The 20,942-nt window shown below is 44.9% G+C and overlaps 1 protein-coding gene across 1 annotated transcript in view; it reads right to left on the bottom strand.

Annotated features, from left to right (window-relative positions):
• The window catches only part of LOC138638306 (glutamate-rich protein 6-like), a 128,370-nt gene that overhangs the window by 81,202 nt on the left and 26,226 nt on the right, over nt 1–20,942 (bottom strand). The window contains exon 3 of the mRNA XM_069727516.1: nt 7,564–7,616. Within this exon, the coding sequence (XP_069583617.1) occupies nt 7,564–7,616 (53 nt within the window). The remainder of the gene's footprint in view (nt 1–7,563; nt 7,617–20,942) is intronic.

Below are 20,942 nucleotides of genomic sequence, written 5' to 3'. Positions count from 1 at the left end.
CTTGGACCCATAGGGGATTCTGAGTTAATTAAATCAGCGTCATTAGTCACGGATAGGAGCGTATCTTTGAAAAGTTTTTTTTTATAAAAGTTTCAGATGCCATAGGGTTGTTTTGTTTGTTATGGCCATGTAGTAAATCCCTGTCCCTATCCCCACTAGTTTCATTTTTCAAAAGGTTTATTGATATTAGGAAGGTTTTTAGCATATCAATCATGAAACGCTCAGGTGGATATCCTTGCCATCTTATAAGAAACTGAAGATGATTTCTGTGGATCCTTGAATCAATGATTTCCTCTACCAAGAATTGTTCTTGCCCATCAACCAGTATGGGTCGTGGAGGGGGCACAATGCATCCCTGAAAGCTATTGGGAGAAACAGGCTTCAATAGAGAGACATGAAATACTGGGTGTACCTTCATAGTCTTTGGCAGCTTTAGACGGCAGGCCACAGAACTCACGATACTGTTGATCTTGAAAGGACCGATGAACTTCTGTCCCAGTTTCTGTGAAGGAACGTTCAGTCTTAGATTCTTAGTAGATAACCATACTGAATCTCCCCTACCTTGAACATGGGCGCCGGCTTTCGGAATCTATCCGCCGACCTCTTGTAACGTTCCTGAGCTGAAGTTAAGGATTTCTTAAGGACTTCTAGATTTTCCCTCAAAGCAGTCAATCTCTCCTTCACTGCTGGAACTGGAATATCCATTGGAGATCTAGGAAAGATGCTTGGGTGATAACCTAGATTCGCAAAGAAAGGTGTTACCATAGTGGAGGCATTCTGAGAATTATTGTAGGAGAATTCAGCTAACGGAAGCAGTTCCAACCAGTCATCCTGAAGAGGGCAGATGTAGCATCGTAGATATTGCTCCAGAGTCTGATTGGTTCGCTCGGTCTGACCATTCGTCTGAGGGTGATATGCGGAAGAAAGACGAACATCAATATTAAGTGTAGAACAAAACCCCTTCCAGAATCTTGAAGTGAACTGTACTCAACGGTCAGAAATAACTTCATCTGGGACCCCATGCAGCCGAAAAATATTCTGTATTATTAAGTTTACAGTCTCTTTAGCTGAGGGGAGGCCGGCACAAGGAACAAAATGAGCAGCCTTAGTCAGACAATCAACTACCACTAGAATCGTGTTCATGCCACCCAGTGCCCAATCAGAAGCGTCCACCTCCACGATGAAAGGAAGTGCTGGGTTCTTAGGCACCGGCCAAACCAGGATTGTTTGAATCTTACTGGATTCCATGTTTATCCCCTGAGGAGAGATGACATAACCTAAGAACTGAATTTCAGAACGATGAAACTCACATTTCTCCGGCTTGATATAAAGATGGTTCTCTTGCAAATGCTTCAAAACCATTTTGACGTGTTCTTGATGCTCCTGTAGAGACTCCGAAAAAAATTAGAATGTCATCCAGATAGATTACAACAAACTGGTCCAGTAAATCTCTAAAAATATCATTGGAGAGATGTTGAAACGTTGCTGGGGCATTGCACAGCCCAAAAGGCATCACCGAGTACTCAAAATGTCCATACCGAAATCTGAATGCCGTCTTCCATTCATCACCTGGTCGGATACGTATCAGATTATACGCCCCGCGAAGATCCAATTTAGAGAATACCTTGGCATGACGGATTATTTCCAACAGTTCTAGGATCAAAGGCAAGGGATAACTATTCCGGATGGTCACCTTATTGAGTTCCCGATAGTCGATGCAGGGTCTTAGGGTCCCATCTTTCTTCTTTACAAAAAAAAATAGGTGCCCCTGCAGGTGAGGAAGAAGAATGTATAAAAACCTTTAGCCAAATTTTCATCAATATACTCTTTCAAAGCTTGGAGCTCAGGAGCTGCCAAAGGGTAGACGTTACTGAAAGGAATAGCTGCCCCTGGAAGCAGTTCAATGGGACAATCCTAATCCCTATGTGGGGGAAGCTGGTCTGCCTTCGTCTTATCACAGATGTCGGAGTATTCCTTATACACAGCAGGTAATGTAAAGACTGGTTCAGGGGTTCCGAATCAAGAGACTCTGGAACAGTTTCCGTTACAGCTGAACCACTCCTGGTTGGGAATGTAATCTCCTTGGTCTCCCAGTTGATTGTTGGATTCTGTGAGCGCAGCCAAGGAATGCCTAGAATCACTGGAAAATGAGGAGAAGAAATTACTAAAAATGAGAGTTGCTCCTGATGGTCCGGTTCCAACAGAATGACAAGTGGTACAGTCTCCTGATCAACAGGCCCAGAAATTAAAGGTGAGCCATCTACCGTCTCCATAGCAATAGGAGAAGCTCTATGCTGAATCTCTATGCTGTGTTTCTTGGCAAATGCAATGTCCATAAAATTACCCCCTGCGCCGGAATCAATCATGGCTGCACTAGAGATCCACTGTCCAGAATATAAGATTTTAATAGGGAGTGAGCAGTGAGAGTCATTTTCCTTCTGCTCCCTGGAAGGAGTAGTCACAGAGAGAGAATGAAAAACAGCATTCAATGGTAGACTAAATTCAGAAACATCAGATTCATCGTCATCATTATCGTATTCCCCTACCGCTGCTAACACCTTGTTAGGCCGCTTCGGACAGTTGATTAAGAAGTGATCAGATTGGCCGCAATAAAAGCAAAGACTCTCCCGAAGGCGGCGCTCCCGACGTTCATTGCTCTCACGTCTCTGCACTGAGTCAATTTGCATAGGCACTACCTCTGTCTCCCGAGTGGTCTTACCTGCAGGTTCTTTGGGAGAAAGGGAATAATTAGTCATACGATTAAATACCGCCAATTTCTCCTGTCTACGTTCAGTAAGGCGAATATCAATGTGTACACAATGTTGGATAAATGTTTCTAGCTCTTGTGGTGACTCAGAGCAGGCTAGTTCATCCTTTATAACACTAGACTGACCTCTCCTAAAAATAGGCAATTGTGCATAACAATCCCAGTTAGTATCCACAGCTAGCCTTCTAAAATCAGTGGCATATTCAATAACTGAACGTTTACCCTGACGCAAGGACAGTAAGGCGGTCTCAGCAGTGGCGCGGCGGTTAGGGTCATCAAACATTAATGCCATGACAGCCAAAAAATCATCCAATACATTTAAACATGGATCACGAGACTCGATCATCGGATTTACCCAGGCGAGTGCTCGTAATATCAATAGCATAATAATACATAACACTTTAGATCGATCAGTGTGAAAGCGGTCGGCATGCACATCAAAATATAACAAACATTGATTTACAAAACCACAAAATTTATCACGATCTCCATTGTATCGGAATGGCGGCAGCTTAGGAGGACTGACTGCCTGCGGCTGTCGCAGGGGTACGACCACTTGTGTGGCCACCTGAGCACTTAAGTCCTGAAAAGCCTGTCCATATTAGGACTCCATGTTTTTAAATTTATTTTCCTGAGCGTCCATTCGAATACTCAGATCCTGCAGAGTCTGTCCAAACACCTGCTGATTATGTTCCAAGCCTCCAACCTTACTCTGCAGACTGCCCATCTCTTTTTGCAGAGATCTCATCCTAGAAAACAGTTGTTCAATCTTAGGTTCAGTAGCCATTGTCTCAGCAGATTCCTTATTTGGCTTGTCTATCCTGTAACAATTATAGTGGAACACTCAGGAATCTCTTGGCTTGAGACAAATAAGCAGCAGAACCAAGTATAGTGATAAGTCTGTATTATTCAAAACAAACACTGGTGCAATGCGTGAGCAAGTTCAAAACACAGCAAACAAGGTGAAATCAGGATAAGTTCCTTGCAGCTCGGCTGCAGGCAAAGTCAGTATTCAAACGCACAAACGTGGGTGCAGCATGTGCACAACAGTTCAAGTGTACGGCAAATTCGGTCCTTCTTAGGAATAGTTTGTTTGCAGCTTGACTGCAGGAAAAGTCTTATGGGTGTAGCACTTTCAGGGGAAATGCAGATCATAAGACACAGTTAATACCAGGGCTGGCAGTATTAGCAAAGAGTTCAGAAGCAGTGCAGAGCTTCGAGTCCAGAAACAGTCAAATAAACCAGCAGTGGAAATCAAACAAGCTTAGCTGTAGCAGGATAAGCTTACATGTCCCAGCAGGTAGGAGAAGAATGCAGAGTAATGCAGGAGAACCTCAGAGCTGAGAAGGTTAGCTGAATAGGCGGAACCTGAGTATCTGGAGAGGGGAAGTCTCTTGCAGCACAAGCCAGGGATTCAGACAGAATACACAAGCAAGGAGTATGAAGCAAGCTAGGCTTATAAAGACAGGGAAGTCAGATCACATGAGCAGATTTGAGGCAGCAGACGCCATCTTGGAAAATGGCAATAAAACACCACAGATAAACAAGAAATCCAGAGTCCTTACAGTGACATCTATGAGGTTGATGGAATGTGCAATATAATTTGGGCTCCATTTGGTTGAATGTGACAGTGGGGTCTGCGCCCTGCATTGTAGGGACGTAGTTTGTTATAATGGCATGCGGATTAATGTGCAATATTTGGCTGTCCCACTCTCATTTACTGATGGTGGGGTCTGGCTTTGGGTATTGGGAATATTCTTTTTTCCCGGTCAATGAATTGTCTTTTGACTATCTATAATTATCTTGTAAGTACACTTGTATGGGATTTAACCCAATAAGGATCATTTTGCACTGTCATTTGTTGACTCAATATGAACTACTTTGTACTGTCACCTTAATACTTTAAATATATGCTACAAGGAATTTTTACCTAGCGACCGAATATCCTCTATAAACATTTATGAATATATGTGTAGCAGCAATTTTGCATTGTCACTTGAAAACTTTGATATTTGCTGCAAGGAATTTTCTTCCAGTGATTAATGAATTTTCATGAGTGTATGTGTAGCAGTAATTTTGAGTAATCTTAACTGGATATCTGCGGTTCCCTTCGTCTACCTTTGCTATGAAATTTTGTTCCGATTTTGAGGCACTGTTTTTAATTGTGTGTATTGTTTATATGTGTATAAAGGTCTCTTTTTAATTATTAAACACTTCATGACTGAGTATAGTTTAATAACTTTATGGTCAATATGTTTATATCAAGTTTGGAGTGTTGCCCATCCGTAACCTAAGGAAATGGGTTGGTGCGTTATGTTTATTAAGATATATTTCCCGTACAATGTTGAATCACCTGCGTTCAAAAGCCGGCAGCGCTTTGGACAGAGCGGACATGTGCTGCGTCCAAAGCTCTGCCGGTTTCTGACCATGGGAACATACCCTTATAGATACATACCTGATTTAAACAGTGCATCCACTCTTATCTATGTCAGTAGATAGTATCAGAAAAAGATCTTAAGGTGGGACCCTTCATCACTAGTTTAAAGGGGCCTGATGGAATTGCACAGTGTTGTGCACATTTAGGTTTTAGCTCTGATTTCTTCACATATCTTTGATCATCCATAGAATTTAATAACATGTCAGAACATAGAAGAAATGTCTTCTGTTCAGATCGCCTGACACAGAGCAGATTTCCTGGTTGGAAAGAAGCTACTGTCAACATTTACTTCCATCTGAAGAGAAGTTCAGGTAAACAGTGCTTTAAGAAATCTGTGTTACTTCATCTTCTCAATTACATTAAAGGAAAGCTCAATAATTGAAAGAATATTTTAGAAAACAGCATAAACATAAATTTCGCTATTTTGTATTTTACAGTTATTAGTATTATCCATAAAGGGATTTTCCAGGTTTTAAAATCTATATTATGAGCTGCTTATGGTGTGAGAAAACACATAGGCACAAACTACTACATACACCATTTACATTCTCTTCTAGTCCAACGGTGATGGTCATAATATCCCCTGCTGGTCTTGGTTTATACCTTTGCAACAATGACATGTGACCACTGCAGCCAATCACTACTCACAATAAAGCCAATCACTATTCCCAATGATATCAGTATGGACAGGTCATGACGCCAGTGATCCTTTGAACTGGTCATTACTGCACGTCATTGGTTCAGCAAATTAAGCAGAGGCTGGCCCCCTAAGTGGTTTCACACCATTAACTCTATATTTCGAGACCTTGTTTGGGGGAAGAAACAGGCAAGAATTAGGCTGGAATTGCTTCAGAGGCCTAAAGATGAGGGGGGACTGGCCCTTCCGAATCCCTGGATCTCTTTTTTTGGCAGCGCAGGGTCAGCAGATGAGAAGTTGGGAGAGGTGAATGGACTGGGCTCGGTTCAACGGATTTTGGTCTGGTTAGTGGCAATGGACCCATTGGTTCAGGGATTGGAGGCAGGGGCATTCAGGAAGTTTGGAACGGCCTATCCTACCTTGACATTGATTCAAAAGGTATGGGAGACAATTAAAAAGACAAGGGGAGTGGGACTTTTAACAAATCTCTCCCAATATGGCACAATGAAATATTGCCTGAATTTATTTAAATGGGGGAATTCAAAAATTGGAAAGGATTAGGTATTCAATATATGGCTCAGATTCAGGACGCACAAGGACTGTTATCCTTTGAGGCACTGCAGGAGATTTACGGGTTGCAGGAGACCTGTAGGTTTCAATATGGACAGTTGAGACATGCCTATCTTGCGCAGAGCAAAACGGGTGATATGGGAATTTATAGAGATATTCTGGTAGACTATGTCTGTGCAACAGGAGGAATGATAGGGGTAGTCTCGGATATTTATAGGGATTTGTTATACACCTTTCTTAATAGATTCCCTATTAGAGCAAAAGAGAAATGGGAGGAAGAGTTGGGAAGGAGGATAAATGGGAGGATATCATGGGGTATATTCGCCAATTATCATTAAGTGAGCCGGGAAGACTTTCGCAATTATATGTACTTCACAGAGTATATAGAACTCCAGATAGGCTTTATAAGGCAGGGCTGAGACAGACCTCCGAGTGTCCTAGGTGCCAGTCCGAGGGGGCAGGGATTCTACACATGCTTTGGCAATGTACGAGATTGAATTCATATTGGTTGGATGTGGGAGAAGCAATTGGAAAATCGTATAGCTGTGCAATTGAAAGAGATCCTGTGATATATATTTTGGGATATGTGGAAGAGATTCGAGTCCCAAATCATCATAAAGTAGCCATAGCTAGATTATTGTATGTTGCGCGAAAGCTAATTGCCAAGCACTGGTTGAGTGAGCTACCGACGACTCTACAGGAATTTTATAGACAGGCTGATATGGTTATTAATATGGAGAAGGGTATTTATGAAAAAAGGAAAAGTGTGAAAACCTTTGAAACACTTTGAAAACCGTGGATGGAGAGAAACTGATTCCAAGGAAATGTGGCTTTATTATGTAAGCAATGTATGCTATTGTCCTATTCGTGTTTATAGAGGCTTTAAAGGAGGGGGGAGGTGGGGGGGGGAATGGGGGACTGTTTCAAAAACTTTTTATAACATGTTTATTCTCTTTTTTGACACAATTGTGTCTGTTTGTCAACTTGACTACTGTTAATAAAAAATTATCTGATTTAAAAAAAAGCAGAGGCTGGCAGGGAACCATGGGAGCGCCAGTACTAAAGCGGATAATCATTTAAAAGGGAAAGTACGTGCACATTTGCTATTTAAGGCCATAAGCAGTTGACAGAAGTATCAGTCAAACGACTTACCATTTTTGTCAGGATTGGACTCTTGATTTTGGACTGTGCGACTTGTTTCAGCACTATGGAAAAATGTACATATCAGAAGATTCAGCAAACAGTTACACAACACTTATTGTATGGACGAACAACATCTTTTTCAGGCGAAGACCCACTGAAAAGACGTGAACAATTTACAGCAATGTAAAACCGGCATTGCACGTCACATTGCACATGCCTATTCATTTTTTAACTTCTTATAACCGGTTTAGGTTTCAGAAACCATAGAGAGACTAAAAGAAGTATCACGATGGTTTAAATTACAGAGTTGTATGCTGGTGGCGGAGCCATGGCAAAAAGACACCAAAACAGCCAGCCAGCTTTGCCAAAGACACTTTGGAATATTCGCTGAATCGCCGGTATCTTAAAGGCGTCGTGTGCACATACCTTTACACCTGAATCGCACAATGGATACCTGGTAAATATTTGGCATCCATATTTTGACGCTAAAACTAAAAATGGATCCTAGATCCAAATTCAAATAATGAAATTTTTTTTTTACATCCATTTATTTTTCTATCCAATTCTGATTTGGGTTTTACAAAAATGCAAAATGCGAACTTATGGTGCTTTCACACTGCATTCAGACTCCTGTTCGGTGGCTCTATCGGGGGTTACATCCGAAGCCCCTGGAAAACAGGATTCAAGCTTAGGCCTCCTTCACACATCTCTATAAAATACGTACATGAAATAAAAATAAATAAAATACGTACACTGTGTTATCAGTGTATGGACAGTGTGTCCATTTTTACCATGAGTGTGGCATCCGTGTGTCCATTTTTACCATCATTGTATTTTTCAGCTATAGATAAATAAAGAATTAAATGACAAAGCTTCTCCTACACTTTGCAATTTTAGGCCGGTTTCACACATCCTGATACAGTGTCTTGCGAAAGTATTTGGCTCCCTGGAACTTTTCAACCTTTTCCCACATATCATGCTTCAAACATAAAGATATCAAATGTAAGTTGTTGGTGAAGAATCAACAACAAGTGGAACACAATTGTGAAGTTGAATTAAATTTATTGGTTATTTTAAATTTTTGTGTTGAAAATCCGGTACCAGAGATATCCTTGTCCGTGTGTCCGTTTATCACATCCATGTGGCATCTGTATGCTATCCACGTGTACCATCCATGTGGCAGCATCCATGTGCTGTCTGTGTGTCTGTGTATTGAAACAATTTGTTTGTATTTTAACCCTATGACTTTAAAAACGCACACGGACAGCACACGGACGCACACGGATGGCATCCGTGTGCAGTACGTGTGTACATGGACCCATTGACTTGTATGGGTCCGTGTGATCCGTGCTGTCACTCAAAAACGGACATGTCAGCGTGTTTTGCAGACGGACACACAGTCCGTGAAAACATGCTGACATGTGCATAGACCTATTCATTTGAATGGGTGTCTCCGGTACATGAGAAAACTGTCACCACACGTACCGGAGACACTGACGTGTGAAAAAGGCCTTAAGGCCTTAAACACGGACAGCACATTGATGCCATCCATGCGCTTTGAGTGTTTTTACGGACCCATAGACTTGTATTTGCCCTTGGCATCCATGCCGCCGAGGAAAACATGGACATGTGAATAGCAGCATAGGTTATAATGGGTACGTGTGGTATCCGTGACACCACACATACTGAAAGCAAGGATCTGTGCAGGAGGCCTTAATGTGAAACCGTCAATAGTTTTAGTGACCCAATTTTTCGGATTCTGGTGACTTTTTTGTGCAATTTTTATATTAAAAGAGATTTGTCAGGTTATATTGGAGGATACTTGTGATCAATCTTTTCATGAGTATACTATGTAAATACAAATGAAAACTCCAACTGGCAGAATGTTGGGGAAGGGAAGGAACAATACACTTAATATCACAATCTATTTTTTACTTTTTATGGCTCTTTCACATCTGTTCTTTGGTTTCCATAAATAAGGGACACATAACACTGTGTGGCAGATGTGCCCCACTGACTCCATCGATGGATGCCTTGATGAAAGAGACAAATACAGTTGCGACCTCAGCCTATGCATAAAGACTATTTTGGTATTTTCTTTGTTCCTTGCCTCTGTGCATTCTGATTCCCTTAACTTGTTTTGTGCAGACTATTTTCACACGATGTTCGGTGTCTATGTTAAAAGAATGCAGTGGGAAATGCTCCCAGCACGTACTGTACCTGAGATAGGTCAAAAGTTCATGGTCTTTAGATGACATAGGTGACATATGCAACGGTATGGTATGCGGCGCTTTATGTCTGGACTTTATATTTTGCGCATATGTTAAGAGATTTTCAATAGTGATGAGCAGATCAGACCACGTTTGAATTCACCCGTTCATGCAGATTTTCCTGGGAAATTGTATTTGCAAAAAAGTTATTCTCTGTAAACGTAATGTCCCATATTATGAATTGGGTCACTCTAGACCCCAGAACATATTAAATATAAGATGTAAAAAAAATCCTTATACTCATCTCACCGCTCACCTTTCCAGTCCCTCCACACCACCCTGTCACCTATCTGGAGCTCACCACATCTTCTCAACACCACTTTGAGCACTGAAATTCCTGATCCTTTCATGCTAGGCTGGGACTTCCAGCTCTGAGGCTGTGACCTTGCGCGAAAGGTCTCGACGTCATGACGCGCGCCATGACCTTGGGTGCACATCCACAGATCAGTCCCAGGCTTGGTCAGAGTCAGAAGTTCTGGCCTAGCGTAAAAGGTGATTTCATCATGATAGAATATTTCTTAGGGAAGCTCTATTTTTCGCTAGGAAAGCGCGATAGTATTGAGGTGGATGGGGGGAAATCTCTTTCAATTAACCAGTGGAAGAAACTTGTGAATGACGTAGTTCCTTATGAAAACATATTATACAGAAACAGAGGATATCCCCAGAAATTTCAGAAGATTTGGGAAAGGTGGTGTGACTTGCCATTGACGCACCTGTCTCCTGGCACTATGCGCTCTTCAATCTTGCGATATAGTCCCTGATGTGTATATCTATTCTGGATTATGAATGTGATGATCTATGTAGGATTAACAACATGTATCTATTATAACCTGATCTGATATGAGGTTTAAAACATTTATAAAAATTCTGTTGATTAGGAGGTGCAATGCCTGGTAGAATGTATTATACTGAAGGTTATGTTTTTTTGTTTGTATATTTCATTATTGAAGATATTTTGTCATATCTGTGTCAATATTAATGTTGATATATGGATTATTTTGATGTTATGCTATGATTTCATGTTTGTTACCTTATTTTGTGGAATCCTTCAATAAAAAGAGTTTAGAAAAAAAAGGTGATTTCAGCGCTTGTGGCAATGAACAGGCGATGCAATTAGGACCATACAGGTGATGGTAAAGAGTAGAGGGGCTGGAGAGATGACCAGTAAGATAATGTAATGTGGTTACCAGACACATAATTGATGGGAGATATGTATCACAGAGGTGGTTGTCCTCTTTGATGTAAACCTGGAGGAATGCTCCAGTGCCTCCAGTAGTAAGAGGCTTGTTTTGTGCAGCTGGGTGAGATTTATGGGCAGCCTGAGAGATGGGCAGATCTGGCTGCCAACATACCCCATCTCTGGGTGTGATTCACCTGATAAAATTGAGTCTGTTTGTTTGACACATGGCCTGTGTGTGGAGGTAAGAGGACCTCCTGTATGCTGTCTCCAGACTGAGCCAATAGGCTGGATGCTATTCAGCTTGTGAGTCCTGAACTGTCTCTAAAGTGACTTTGTTAGAACTGTTTACTTTTGTTTTGCCTGCACTGAAAGGCCATTTATTTTCATTTGCTTGTGGCACGGTTTATGAAGTACCAATAAACCAGCCTGGACATTTAAATGGAAACTCTTTCTGTGTTGCCGCACGACGCACCTAAGTGAGTAGCAATTCAACAATTGGTGTTAGAAGTGAGGGCAGCATTCCCAGGTAACACGTGTGACAGCTATAGAGGTACTGCATGTCCTGGGTGAAGGTGGACCTAAGGCAGCATGCAACGTCAGTCAGCATGGATGACCTGGTTACACACTTGGTGCAAGCCCAGCAGCAGAATCAGCAACAGCTGCACCAACAACAGCTGGCACAGCAGGAGATGAATAAGCAGCTTATGCAACAGACTCAGCAGCAGCAGTTTGTTTTACTCACAGAGGCAGTTCATTGCATAGTGGCAGCTCCCACTCTAAGGTCAGCTGATGAGTTTTCAATCCGGAAGGCGGTAAGGAGAGCCCTGCAGAAAATAACTGAGGGTGATGACATAGAGGCCTTTTTGACTGTTTTTGAAAGGGTCGCGAGAGGGAGAAACCCCCTTCTGAGCAATGGACGGAAGTGCTGGGCCATACTCAATGGGGGAGCTCAAGAAGGCCTACTATGACTTAGTGACCATGTAGAAAAAGTTAAGGGGCACCAATTTTGTACATGTTCTCTTTGGTTAGTGCTTCTGATAAATACAACTTCTTTCAGGATGCACCTGGGTGGTGCAAGGTTGCAAGCATAGCATATATTCATAAAGTGATAAAAGCAGCACTCACACATATCCTTTAGGCTAAAAGTCCTTTATTTCATTCATGCGGACATCTTCTTAGCGGTATGCAGGTAAAAGCAAAAGGATTACAGTGGGGGGAAGAAAAAGATACGGACTATGGCCGTTTCGCATCTTAGTTGACGTAAAGGTGAATGGTCAGCAGTTGACTAGACTGCTAGACACAGGGAGTTTGGTGACCCTCATGAAGGCCACATTTCCTCTCCAGCTGATCCCCAGGAAGAAGGTTTGTGTCCACTGCATTCACGGGGATACTAAAGACTATCCAGTGGCCAGAGTGGACATTGAAATGGCTCAAAATACTGAGTTCCATGAGGTTGTGGTCCAGGACTTATTGCACCCCACTATCATAGGCCAGGACTTTTGTTTGTTTTGTGACTTATAGGGGAAGGGGACAGAGCTCGGTTGCTTGTCCCTAAAGAAGTGTCATCAAACTCAGAGTCTGACGGGTTTCCCTTCTGTGTCCTTGTTTGGGATGATGAGGTAGTGTTTCCTGAGGCCAACATTTCTGAGTTAGGGGTGGCCGATAAAACTTTTGGGTCCGCCCAACATAGGGACCTAACTCTGAAGGAGGTGTTCAATAATGTAACTGTCATAAATGGGATACAGCAGGAGTCGGGGGATGACACCAGGTTTCCCTATTTTATGTTGAATGGGGACTTATTGTACCAGGTTTCTAAGGTGAGGGAGGAGATAGTGGAACAATTGTTGGCACTGGGACCCTATAGATGGAGGGTGTTGAACATGTCTTGGGTGGTCCCCTGGGGGCTGGGGGCGGACAAATCTCAAGAATGGGTCATGGTACGGAGGGTCTTTTTGCCCCCTTTGCGTGGTTTTCTTTAGGGTTTTGTGTAGACCGCAAAGTTATCTTTTCTATCCTCGCTCTGTTAAGAAAGTCGGGCCTCACTTTGCTGAGTCTGTTTCATCCCTACGTTTGTCTTTTCATCTTAACTCACAGTCATTATATGTGGGGGGCTGCCTTTTCCTTTGGGGTATTTCTCTGAGGCAAGGTAGGCTTATTTTCTATCTTCAGGCTAGTTAGTTTCTCAGGCTGTGCCGAGTTGCATAGGCAGAGTTAGGCGCAATCCACGGCTGCCTCTAGTGTTGTTTGGAGAGGATTAGGGATTGCGGTCTGCAGAGTTCCCACGTCTCAGAGCTCGTTCTATTATTTTGGGTTATTGTCAGATCACTGTATGTGCTCTGACCGCTATGTCCATTGTGATACTGAATTGCCTATCACAACAGTTGCCATGATAAATTCCTTTGAAAAGTTTAGCCAGCGAGTTGATTCACGCTTTTGCCCAGACAGGATTACCGACAGATATCCTGACCAACCAAAGAACACCCTTTATGAGTAAGGTGATGAGGGAACGGTGTAAGGCCTTATAAATTACAGAACTGAAGACGTCGGTGTACCATCCACATACAGATGACCTTGTGGAAATGTTCAATAAGGATGGCCGAGACTGGTACTGTGTCCTACCATATCTGTTGTTTTTTATCAGGGAGTTTGCACAAGCCTCTACCAGATTGACTCTGTTTGAAATTCTGCATGGCCGACATCTGTTTGGTGTCCTTGATATAGTGAAGGAAATCTGGGAAGCTGAAATCATGCCCCACCGGAGCGTCATAGAGTATGTCACCCAAATGCATGAGAGGAATGGGAAGGTGATGCCCATCATTAAAGGACATCTTCTCCAGGCAGAAGAGTCTCAAGAGTTTACAACCGGTCATCCAGGTGAGACAGTTCAGCCCTGCGGACCGAGTCCTCGTAATAATTCCTAGACTGAAGAGTAAGTTCTTGGCCAAATGCAAGGCCCTTATGAGGTGATGGAGAATCTTAGTGAAGTGAACTACAAGGTTCATCAACCAGGAAGACAAAAACCATACCAAGTGTACCATATCAATCTAATCAAACCATCGCAAGAAAGGGAGCCTGTTGAAACTCCATGTTTGCTGGTCAAGCCATATGCAGATGTTGAAGGAGATGTAATAGCGGAGATGCTGTTGAAGGTCCAAAAACAGCAGTGTTGGGAGTTGCTGCAGCAAAGCAGGGACGTGTTCTCAGATTAACCGAGGTGTAGAAAGTTAATAGAACATGAGGGTCTGACATAATCACATGTGCAGGTGAACTTGAAGCCCTATCAAATTCCCGAAGCCTGGAGAGAGCTGATCTACAAGGAAGTAAAGTGTATGCTGAATCTCGGAGTCATTGAGGAATCCAAGAGCGGGTGATATAGCCCGATTCTAATGTGTCCAAAACCCGATGGTGAATAGAGATTCTGTAGCAATTATAGGAAGTTGAATTACCGTATATACTCGAGTATAAGCCGACCCGAGTATAAGCCGACCCCCCTAATTTTGCCACAAAAAACTGGGAAAACTTATTGACTCGAGTATAAGCCTAGGGTGGAAATGCAGCATTTACCGGTGAATTTCAAAAATAAAAATAGATCATTATTTCCCCATAGCTGTGCCATATAGTGCTCTGCACCGTTCATATTTCCCCATAGGTGTGAACCATATAGTGCTCTGCACCGTTCATTATGCCCCCTAGCTGTGCCATATACGGTGCTCTGCACCGTTCATTGTGCCCCATAGATGTGCCATATACGGTGCTCTGCACCGTTCACTGTGCCCCATAGCTGTGCCATATACGGTGCTCTGCACCGTTCACTGTGCCCCATAGCTGTGCTGTGCCATATACGGTGCTCTGCACCGTTCACTGTGCCCCATACATAGCTGTGCTGTGCCATATACGGTGCTCTGCACCGTTCACTGTGCCCTATAGCTGTGCTGTGCCATATACGGTGCTCTGCACCGTTCACTGTGCCCCATAGCTGTGCTGTGCCATATACGGTGCTCTGCACCGTTCACTGTGCCCCATAGCTGTGCTGTGCCATATAACCGTTCATTATGCCCCCTAGCTGTGCCATATACGGTGCTCTGCACCGTTCATTGTGCCCCATAGATGTGCCATATACGGTGCTCTGCACCGTTCACTGTGCCCCATAGCTGTGCCATATACGGTGCTCTGCACCGTTCACTGTGCCCCATAGCTGTGCTGTGCCATATACGGTGCTCTGCACCGTTCACTGTGCCCCATACATAGCTGTGCTGTGCCATATACGGTGCTCTGCACCGTTCACTGTGCCCTATAGCTGTGCTGTGCCATATACGGTGCTCTGCACCGTTCACTGTGCCCCATAGCTGTGCTGTGCCATATACGGTGCTCTGCACCGTTCACTGTGCCCCATAGCTGTGCTGTGCCATATACGGTGCTCTGCACCGTTCACTGTGCCCCATACATAGCTGTGCTGTGCCATATACGGTGCTCTGCACCGTTCACTGTGCCCCATAGCTGTGCTGTGCCATATACGGTGCTCTGCACCGTTCACTGTGCCCCATAGCTGTGCTGTGCCATATACGGTGCTCTGCACCGTTCACTGTGCCCCATAGCTGTGCTGTGCCATATACGGTGCTCTGCACCGTTCACTGTGCCCCATAGCTGTGCTGTGCCATATACGGTGCTCTGCACCGTTCACTGTGCCCCATACGGTGCTCTGCACCGTTCACTGTGCCCCCCCTAGCTGTGCCATATACGGTGCTCTGCACCGTTCACTGTGCCCCCCCTAGCTGTGCCATATACGGTGCTCTGCACCGTTCACTGTGCCCCCCCTAGCTGTGCCATATACGGTGCTCTGCACCGTTCACTGTGCCCCCCCTAGCTGTGCCATATACGGTGCTCTGCACCGTTCACTGTGCCCCATAGCTGTGCTGTGCCATATACGGTGCTCTGCACCGTTCACTGTGCCCCATAGATGTGCTCCATATACGGTGCCCTGCACCGTTCACTGTGCCCCATAGATGTTCCACATAAATTTGTGCCGCCGCTGCCGCAATAAAGAAAAAAAAACACATACTCACCTCCCTTGATTGCAGCTCCCGGCGTCTCGTTCCGGCGCCTCCATCTTCCCGGCGTCTCTGCTCTGACTGATCAGGCAGAGGGCGCCGCGCACACTGTATGCGTCATCGCGCCCTCTGCCTGAACAGTCAGAGAGCAGAGACGCCGGGAAGATGGAGGCGCCGGCCGGGAAGATGGATCGGCGCCCGGCGGCTGGAACGAGGACAGGTGAATATGCTATACTCACCTAGTCCTGGCGATCCTCGCGCTGTCCCCTCCTGTCTTCGGTGCCGCAGCTTCTTTCTCTATCAGCGGTCACCGGCACCGCTGATTAGAGAAATGAATAAGCGGCTCCGCCCCTATGGGAGGTGGAGCCGCTTATTCATTTCTGTAATGAGCGGTCCCACGTGACCGCTGAAGAGAGGAAGAAGCTGCAGCGCCGAAGCCCGTGGGACGGCAGGGACAGCGCGAGGATCGCTGGGACTAGGTAAGTATACCTCAGCGCCCTCACCCCCTCACCCGCCGACCCCACCGCTACCGTGACTCGAGTATAAGCCGAGGGGGGCACTTTCAGCCCAAAAATTTGGGCTGAAAATCTCGGCTTATACTCGAGTATATACGGTATGTCTCCAAGTTCGTCGCATATCTGATGCTGCGTGTCGATGAGCTAATTGAGAGACCTGGGCTGGCAAGACACATAACCACCTTGGATTTAACGAAGGGATATTGGCAAATCCCCAAGTCACAAGAAGCTAAGGAGAAGACCGCTTTCTTTACGCCCAACAGATGGTTCCAATACGTTCGGATGCTGTTTGGACTGCAGGGAGCCCCAGCCACCTTCCAAAGGGTCATGGACTGGATCTTTGAACTCCAGAATAGGGTTGAGCGACTTTTACTTTTTCAGGATTGAGTCGGGTTTCGCGACTGGTTTGTCAAAAGTCGGGTCGGGTGAAATCGGCCGATCATTGCGAAAAGTCGGGGGGCCGACTGAAACACGAAACCCAATGCAAGTCAATGGGGAATAAAAGTCGGCAGTGAGTGGAGGACAGAAAAACACCTACAGAGCCCATTTTAATGTCAAAAACATCAATTCTTGTTACTTAAGCTTGTCAATCTTAATTAACCTTATAATAATAGTTAGGTATTGAAAATTGGGGGTCATTTGGTTAAAGTTGTGGGGGGTGGGAGGGCTGGCTCAATTTTTTCTTGGGCCCAGGAAATGTGGAATACGTCACGGCGGTGGAGCAGGGAGAGGTAAGTATTTCAACTTTGCAAGTGCTGTGATCCTGAGCAAGCAGGGGGGCACACTCGTTCGCATTGCCACTGGCACAGGGCCCCTCAAATAACGGCGTTGTGATTGACGGCGGGGGCGCCTCCCACCGGCAGAGACACTTTTGCGTACTATGAGGGGCCCTGTGCCAGTGACGTCGCCAACGAGTATGCCCCCCCACCTGTTGAAGGAACCTGCACTTTCATCTGCACCTTCCTCTTTGTCCCCATGTAAGGTGGTATAGTATGCGGGAAGGGGAACCTGAGTTTCAGCAGGGTCAGATTCAGGCTGTGTAGAGTGCAAGGGGAATGCAGTGGTCTGTGTCAATGTACCAGCAGACTCATCTAGCAGTGGCTGGGCAATGGGCAGGAATGAGGAGGAAACACAGATATAGGCCCAAAATAAAAAAGTAGGCTAAAAGCTGTTAAAAATTGGTAACAGGAGTAAACAGGCGGCATTGGTTTGTTCAGTGGAGGAGAACAACAATCAGCGGCAGACACCGTTAGTAGGCCCAACCAAACAAGTAGGCCAAATGCAGTTTCATATTCTAAATATAGGCCGAAAGCCTGAAGATTGAAGCTCAGCTTTGTGTAGTAGAGGAAAACAAGAGGCAGCAGCAGACAATGTTACTAGGCCCAAACCAAGAACTAGGCCAAATGTAGTTTCATATTGTTGTTACAGGCCGAAAGCCTGAAGCTTCAAGCTCAGCTTTGTTTAGTAGAGGAAAACAAGAGGTGGCAGCAGACAATGTTACTAGGCCCAACCCAATAAGTAGGCCAAATGCAGTTTAATATAAAAAATATTTAAACGAAAGCCTGAAGATTGAAGCGCAAGAAAAATAAACCAGGAGAACACCAAGAAGCGGCAGACACCGTTAGTAGGCCCCAACCCAACAAGTTGGGCAAATGCAGTTTAATATTTGAAACGGGACAACAGTTGAAGTTCAGCTTTGTTCAGTGAAGGAAAAAAAAGATGCAGCGGCAGACACCGTTATTACGCCCAAATAATAAAGACAGTGGTAGTAGGCGCAAAGTATTAAATGGAGTCCAGGGCCCCTGTATATTTTAACTATCATCTATCATTTCAAATAATTCGTATTGGCAGTGCCATTTCAGGTTTTACCCGCACAGACTACACAGTGGTGGAGCTAGGAGAGGTAGTATTGCAAGTGGTAGAGCACAGTTCAATCTGGGGGGGGACACTCTCGTGGGCGGCGGTACTGGCACAGGGCCCCTCATATTATGACGGTGTAATATGAGTTGTGGTTCAGTGTCTCCCCCCAAAAATGAAGAAGTCTGGTGGAAGAGGCCGTGGGCGGGGGTTGCCTGCTGGTACTGATGGTGCTGGTGGTGTTGCATCTCGTGGTAGTGGCAAAAGCACAGTAGCACCTAAGGCTGGAGGTGTTCAGCCTGCGTCATCGTCTGGCTACACAAGGCCTCGAAGGCTCCCTTACCTGGGAGTAGGAAAACAGCTTTTAAAGCCGGAGAAGCAGGAAAAAGTGTTGTCTTTCCTTGCTGACTCACCCTCTAGCTCTTTCGCCTCCTCTTCCCAAAGTTGTAAATGTAAGATCAGCCAGTCGTCAGTGGATGCTCCCGGTCAGGAAAAAGACGTTTCCTTGTGTCCTTCTCCCAAACCAAAAGTGAAGGATGCAGCAAGCGACACTACAGGTTCTCCATGAAGCTCTTTACACATACCGTGCCTGGGTTCGAAAGGGAAATTGTACACTGCCAATTACCAGAAGCATAGGACATGGAGTGCACTGATGCACAGCCACAGCTAGATTGTGATGCTGTTCCATTGACTGTGATCACTACATTGCCCTCGCAGTTTACTGAGCCAGAATGTGACCCTGATGAGACTATGGTGCCCTGTCCCGAACGCTATAGCACCTTACACGGTGACACTGAGGAAGGTGCACACGACATTGAGGAGGAGGCGATAGATGACCCAGTTGTTGACCCAGATTGGCAGCCATTGGGCGAAGAGGGTGCCGCTGCCACTAGCTCAGAAGCGGAGGAGGATGATCCGCATCAGCATCTACATTGCAACAACTGTCATCTGGCAGGCCCGTATCAGGCCAAAAATGTTTGCGAAAAACAAAAACAGTGTTAGGAGAGCGTGGTCATTCGGTGAAAGTAGCACAGCGCACAATGCCTGAAAAGGTTTTCGATAGTAGGAAGAGTGTAGCATAGCAATTTTTTCACCAAGATCAGAATGATCAGTCAAAAGTTATCTGTAAGAAATGCTCCAAGACCTTTAGCAGAGAGAAGAATCTTCAAAATTTAAATACAACGTGTATGCTTAGACATTTAACCACCATGCACTTGCAAGCCTGGACTAACTACGAAACGTCCCGTACCGTTGGTTCACCTGCTCGGAGTGAAGGTAGTCAGCAATGCTACATTGCTTCCGTCACTGTAAGCCCACCGGTTAGGACACCACCAGCAGCAAATGTGGAGGTATCGTCGTAAGGCCAAAGCAGTCAGGGAATCACAAGGTTATTGGTAAGAAAGACTCTATGTTGGGCAATAACAAGAATACCATAACAAACTCTCTCTCAATCCGCCATGTCCACCACCACCACCACAGCTAGTTGCGCCATATGCAGCTCTCCAGTCCAGCTCACCTGTTGTGAGTTGTTTTTGGGCTCCCTCTGGTGGTTACTGATGGTACTGGGTGACTTGTCTTTCCTGGGTCTCTGGGTTCCACCTGTTCCATCAGGATATGGGAGTTTCCTATGTAACCTGGCTTTGCTGGCATTTCCTCGCCGGTTATCAATGTATCCAGTGTGTCTTGTTACCTCTGCTCCCTGCTCCTAGAACCTTCTGGTCAAGCTAAGTTTGGATTTTCCTGTTTTGGTGTTTTGCTTTATTTGGTTTTTAGTCCAGCCTGCAGATATGTGATTCTTTGCTGCTGGTTGCTCTAGTGGGCTGAAATTGCTCCTCATGTGCCATGAGTTGGCACATGAGTTCAAGTAATTTCAGGATGGTTTTTTGAAGGGTTTTTCGCTGACCGCGCAGTTCACTTTTGTATCCTCTGCTATCTAGCTTTAGCGGGCCTCATTTTGCTGAAACTGTTTTCATACTGCGTATGTGCTTTCCTCTCATTTCACCGTCATTATATGTGGGGGGCTGCTATTTCTGTGGGGTATTTCTCTGGAGGCAAGAGAGGTCTGTGTTTCTTCTAATAGGGGAAGTTAGATCTTCGGCTGGAGCGAGACGTCTAGGATCATCGTAGGCACGTTCCCCGGCTACTTTTATTTGTGTGTTAGGTTCAGGGTCGCGGTCAGCTCAGGTTCCATCGCCCTAGAGCTTGTTTGTATCTGTGCTTTTCCTTTAGTGATCCCCTGCCATTGGGATCATGACAGTATAACCGGCCCACAAAGTGTTAATTGTATTGGCTGAAGTAGGAGGATAAGTAGTCTGAGGAAGTTTTTTTTTTTTTTCTCTTTCCCTCAGAGTTTACTGCCTAGTCTTATTGCAGCCTGGCTACTTCCTCCTCCTCTTAATCTTTGAATGGCTCTGATCCCAGCTGTTTATCATGGACGTCCAGAGTTTGGCTTCCAGCCTGAATAATCTTGCCGCTAAGGTTCAAAATATACAGGATTTTGTTGTACATGCTCCTATGT

Source organism: Ranitomeya imitator, chromosome 5 (assembly GCF_032444005.1).
Source record: "Ranitomeya imitator isolate aRanImi1 chromosome 5, aRanImi1.pri, whole genome shotgun sequence".
In the NCBI taxonomy this organism is placed as follows: domain Eukaryota; kingdom Metazoa; phylum Chordata; class Amphibia; order Anura; family Dendrobatidae; genus Ranitomeya; species Ranitomeya imitator.
Note: the sequence above shows the minus strand (reverse complement) of the source record. Positions and strands in the feature narration are given on the sequence as shown.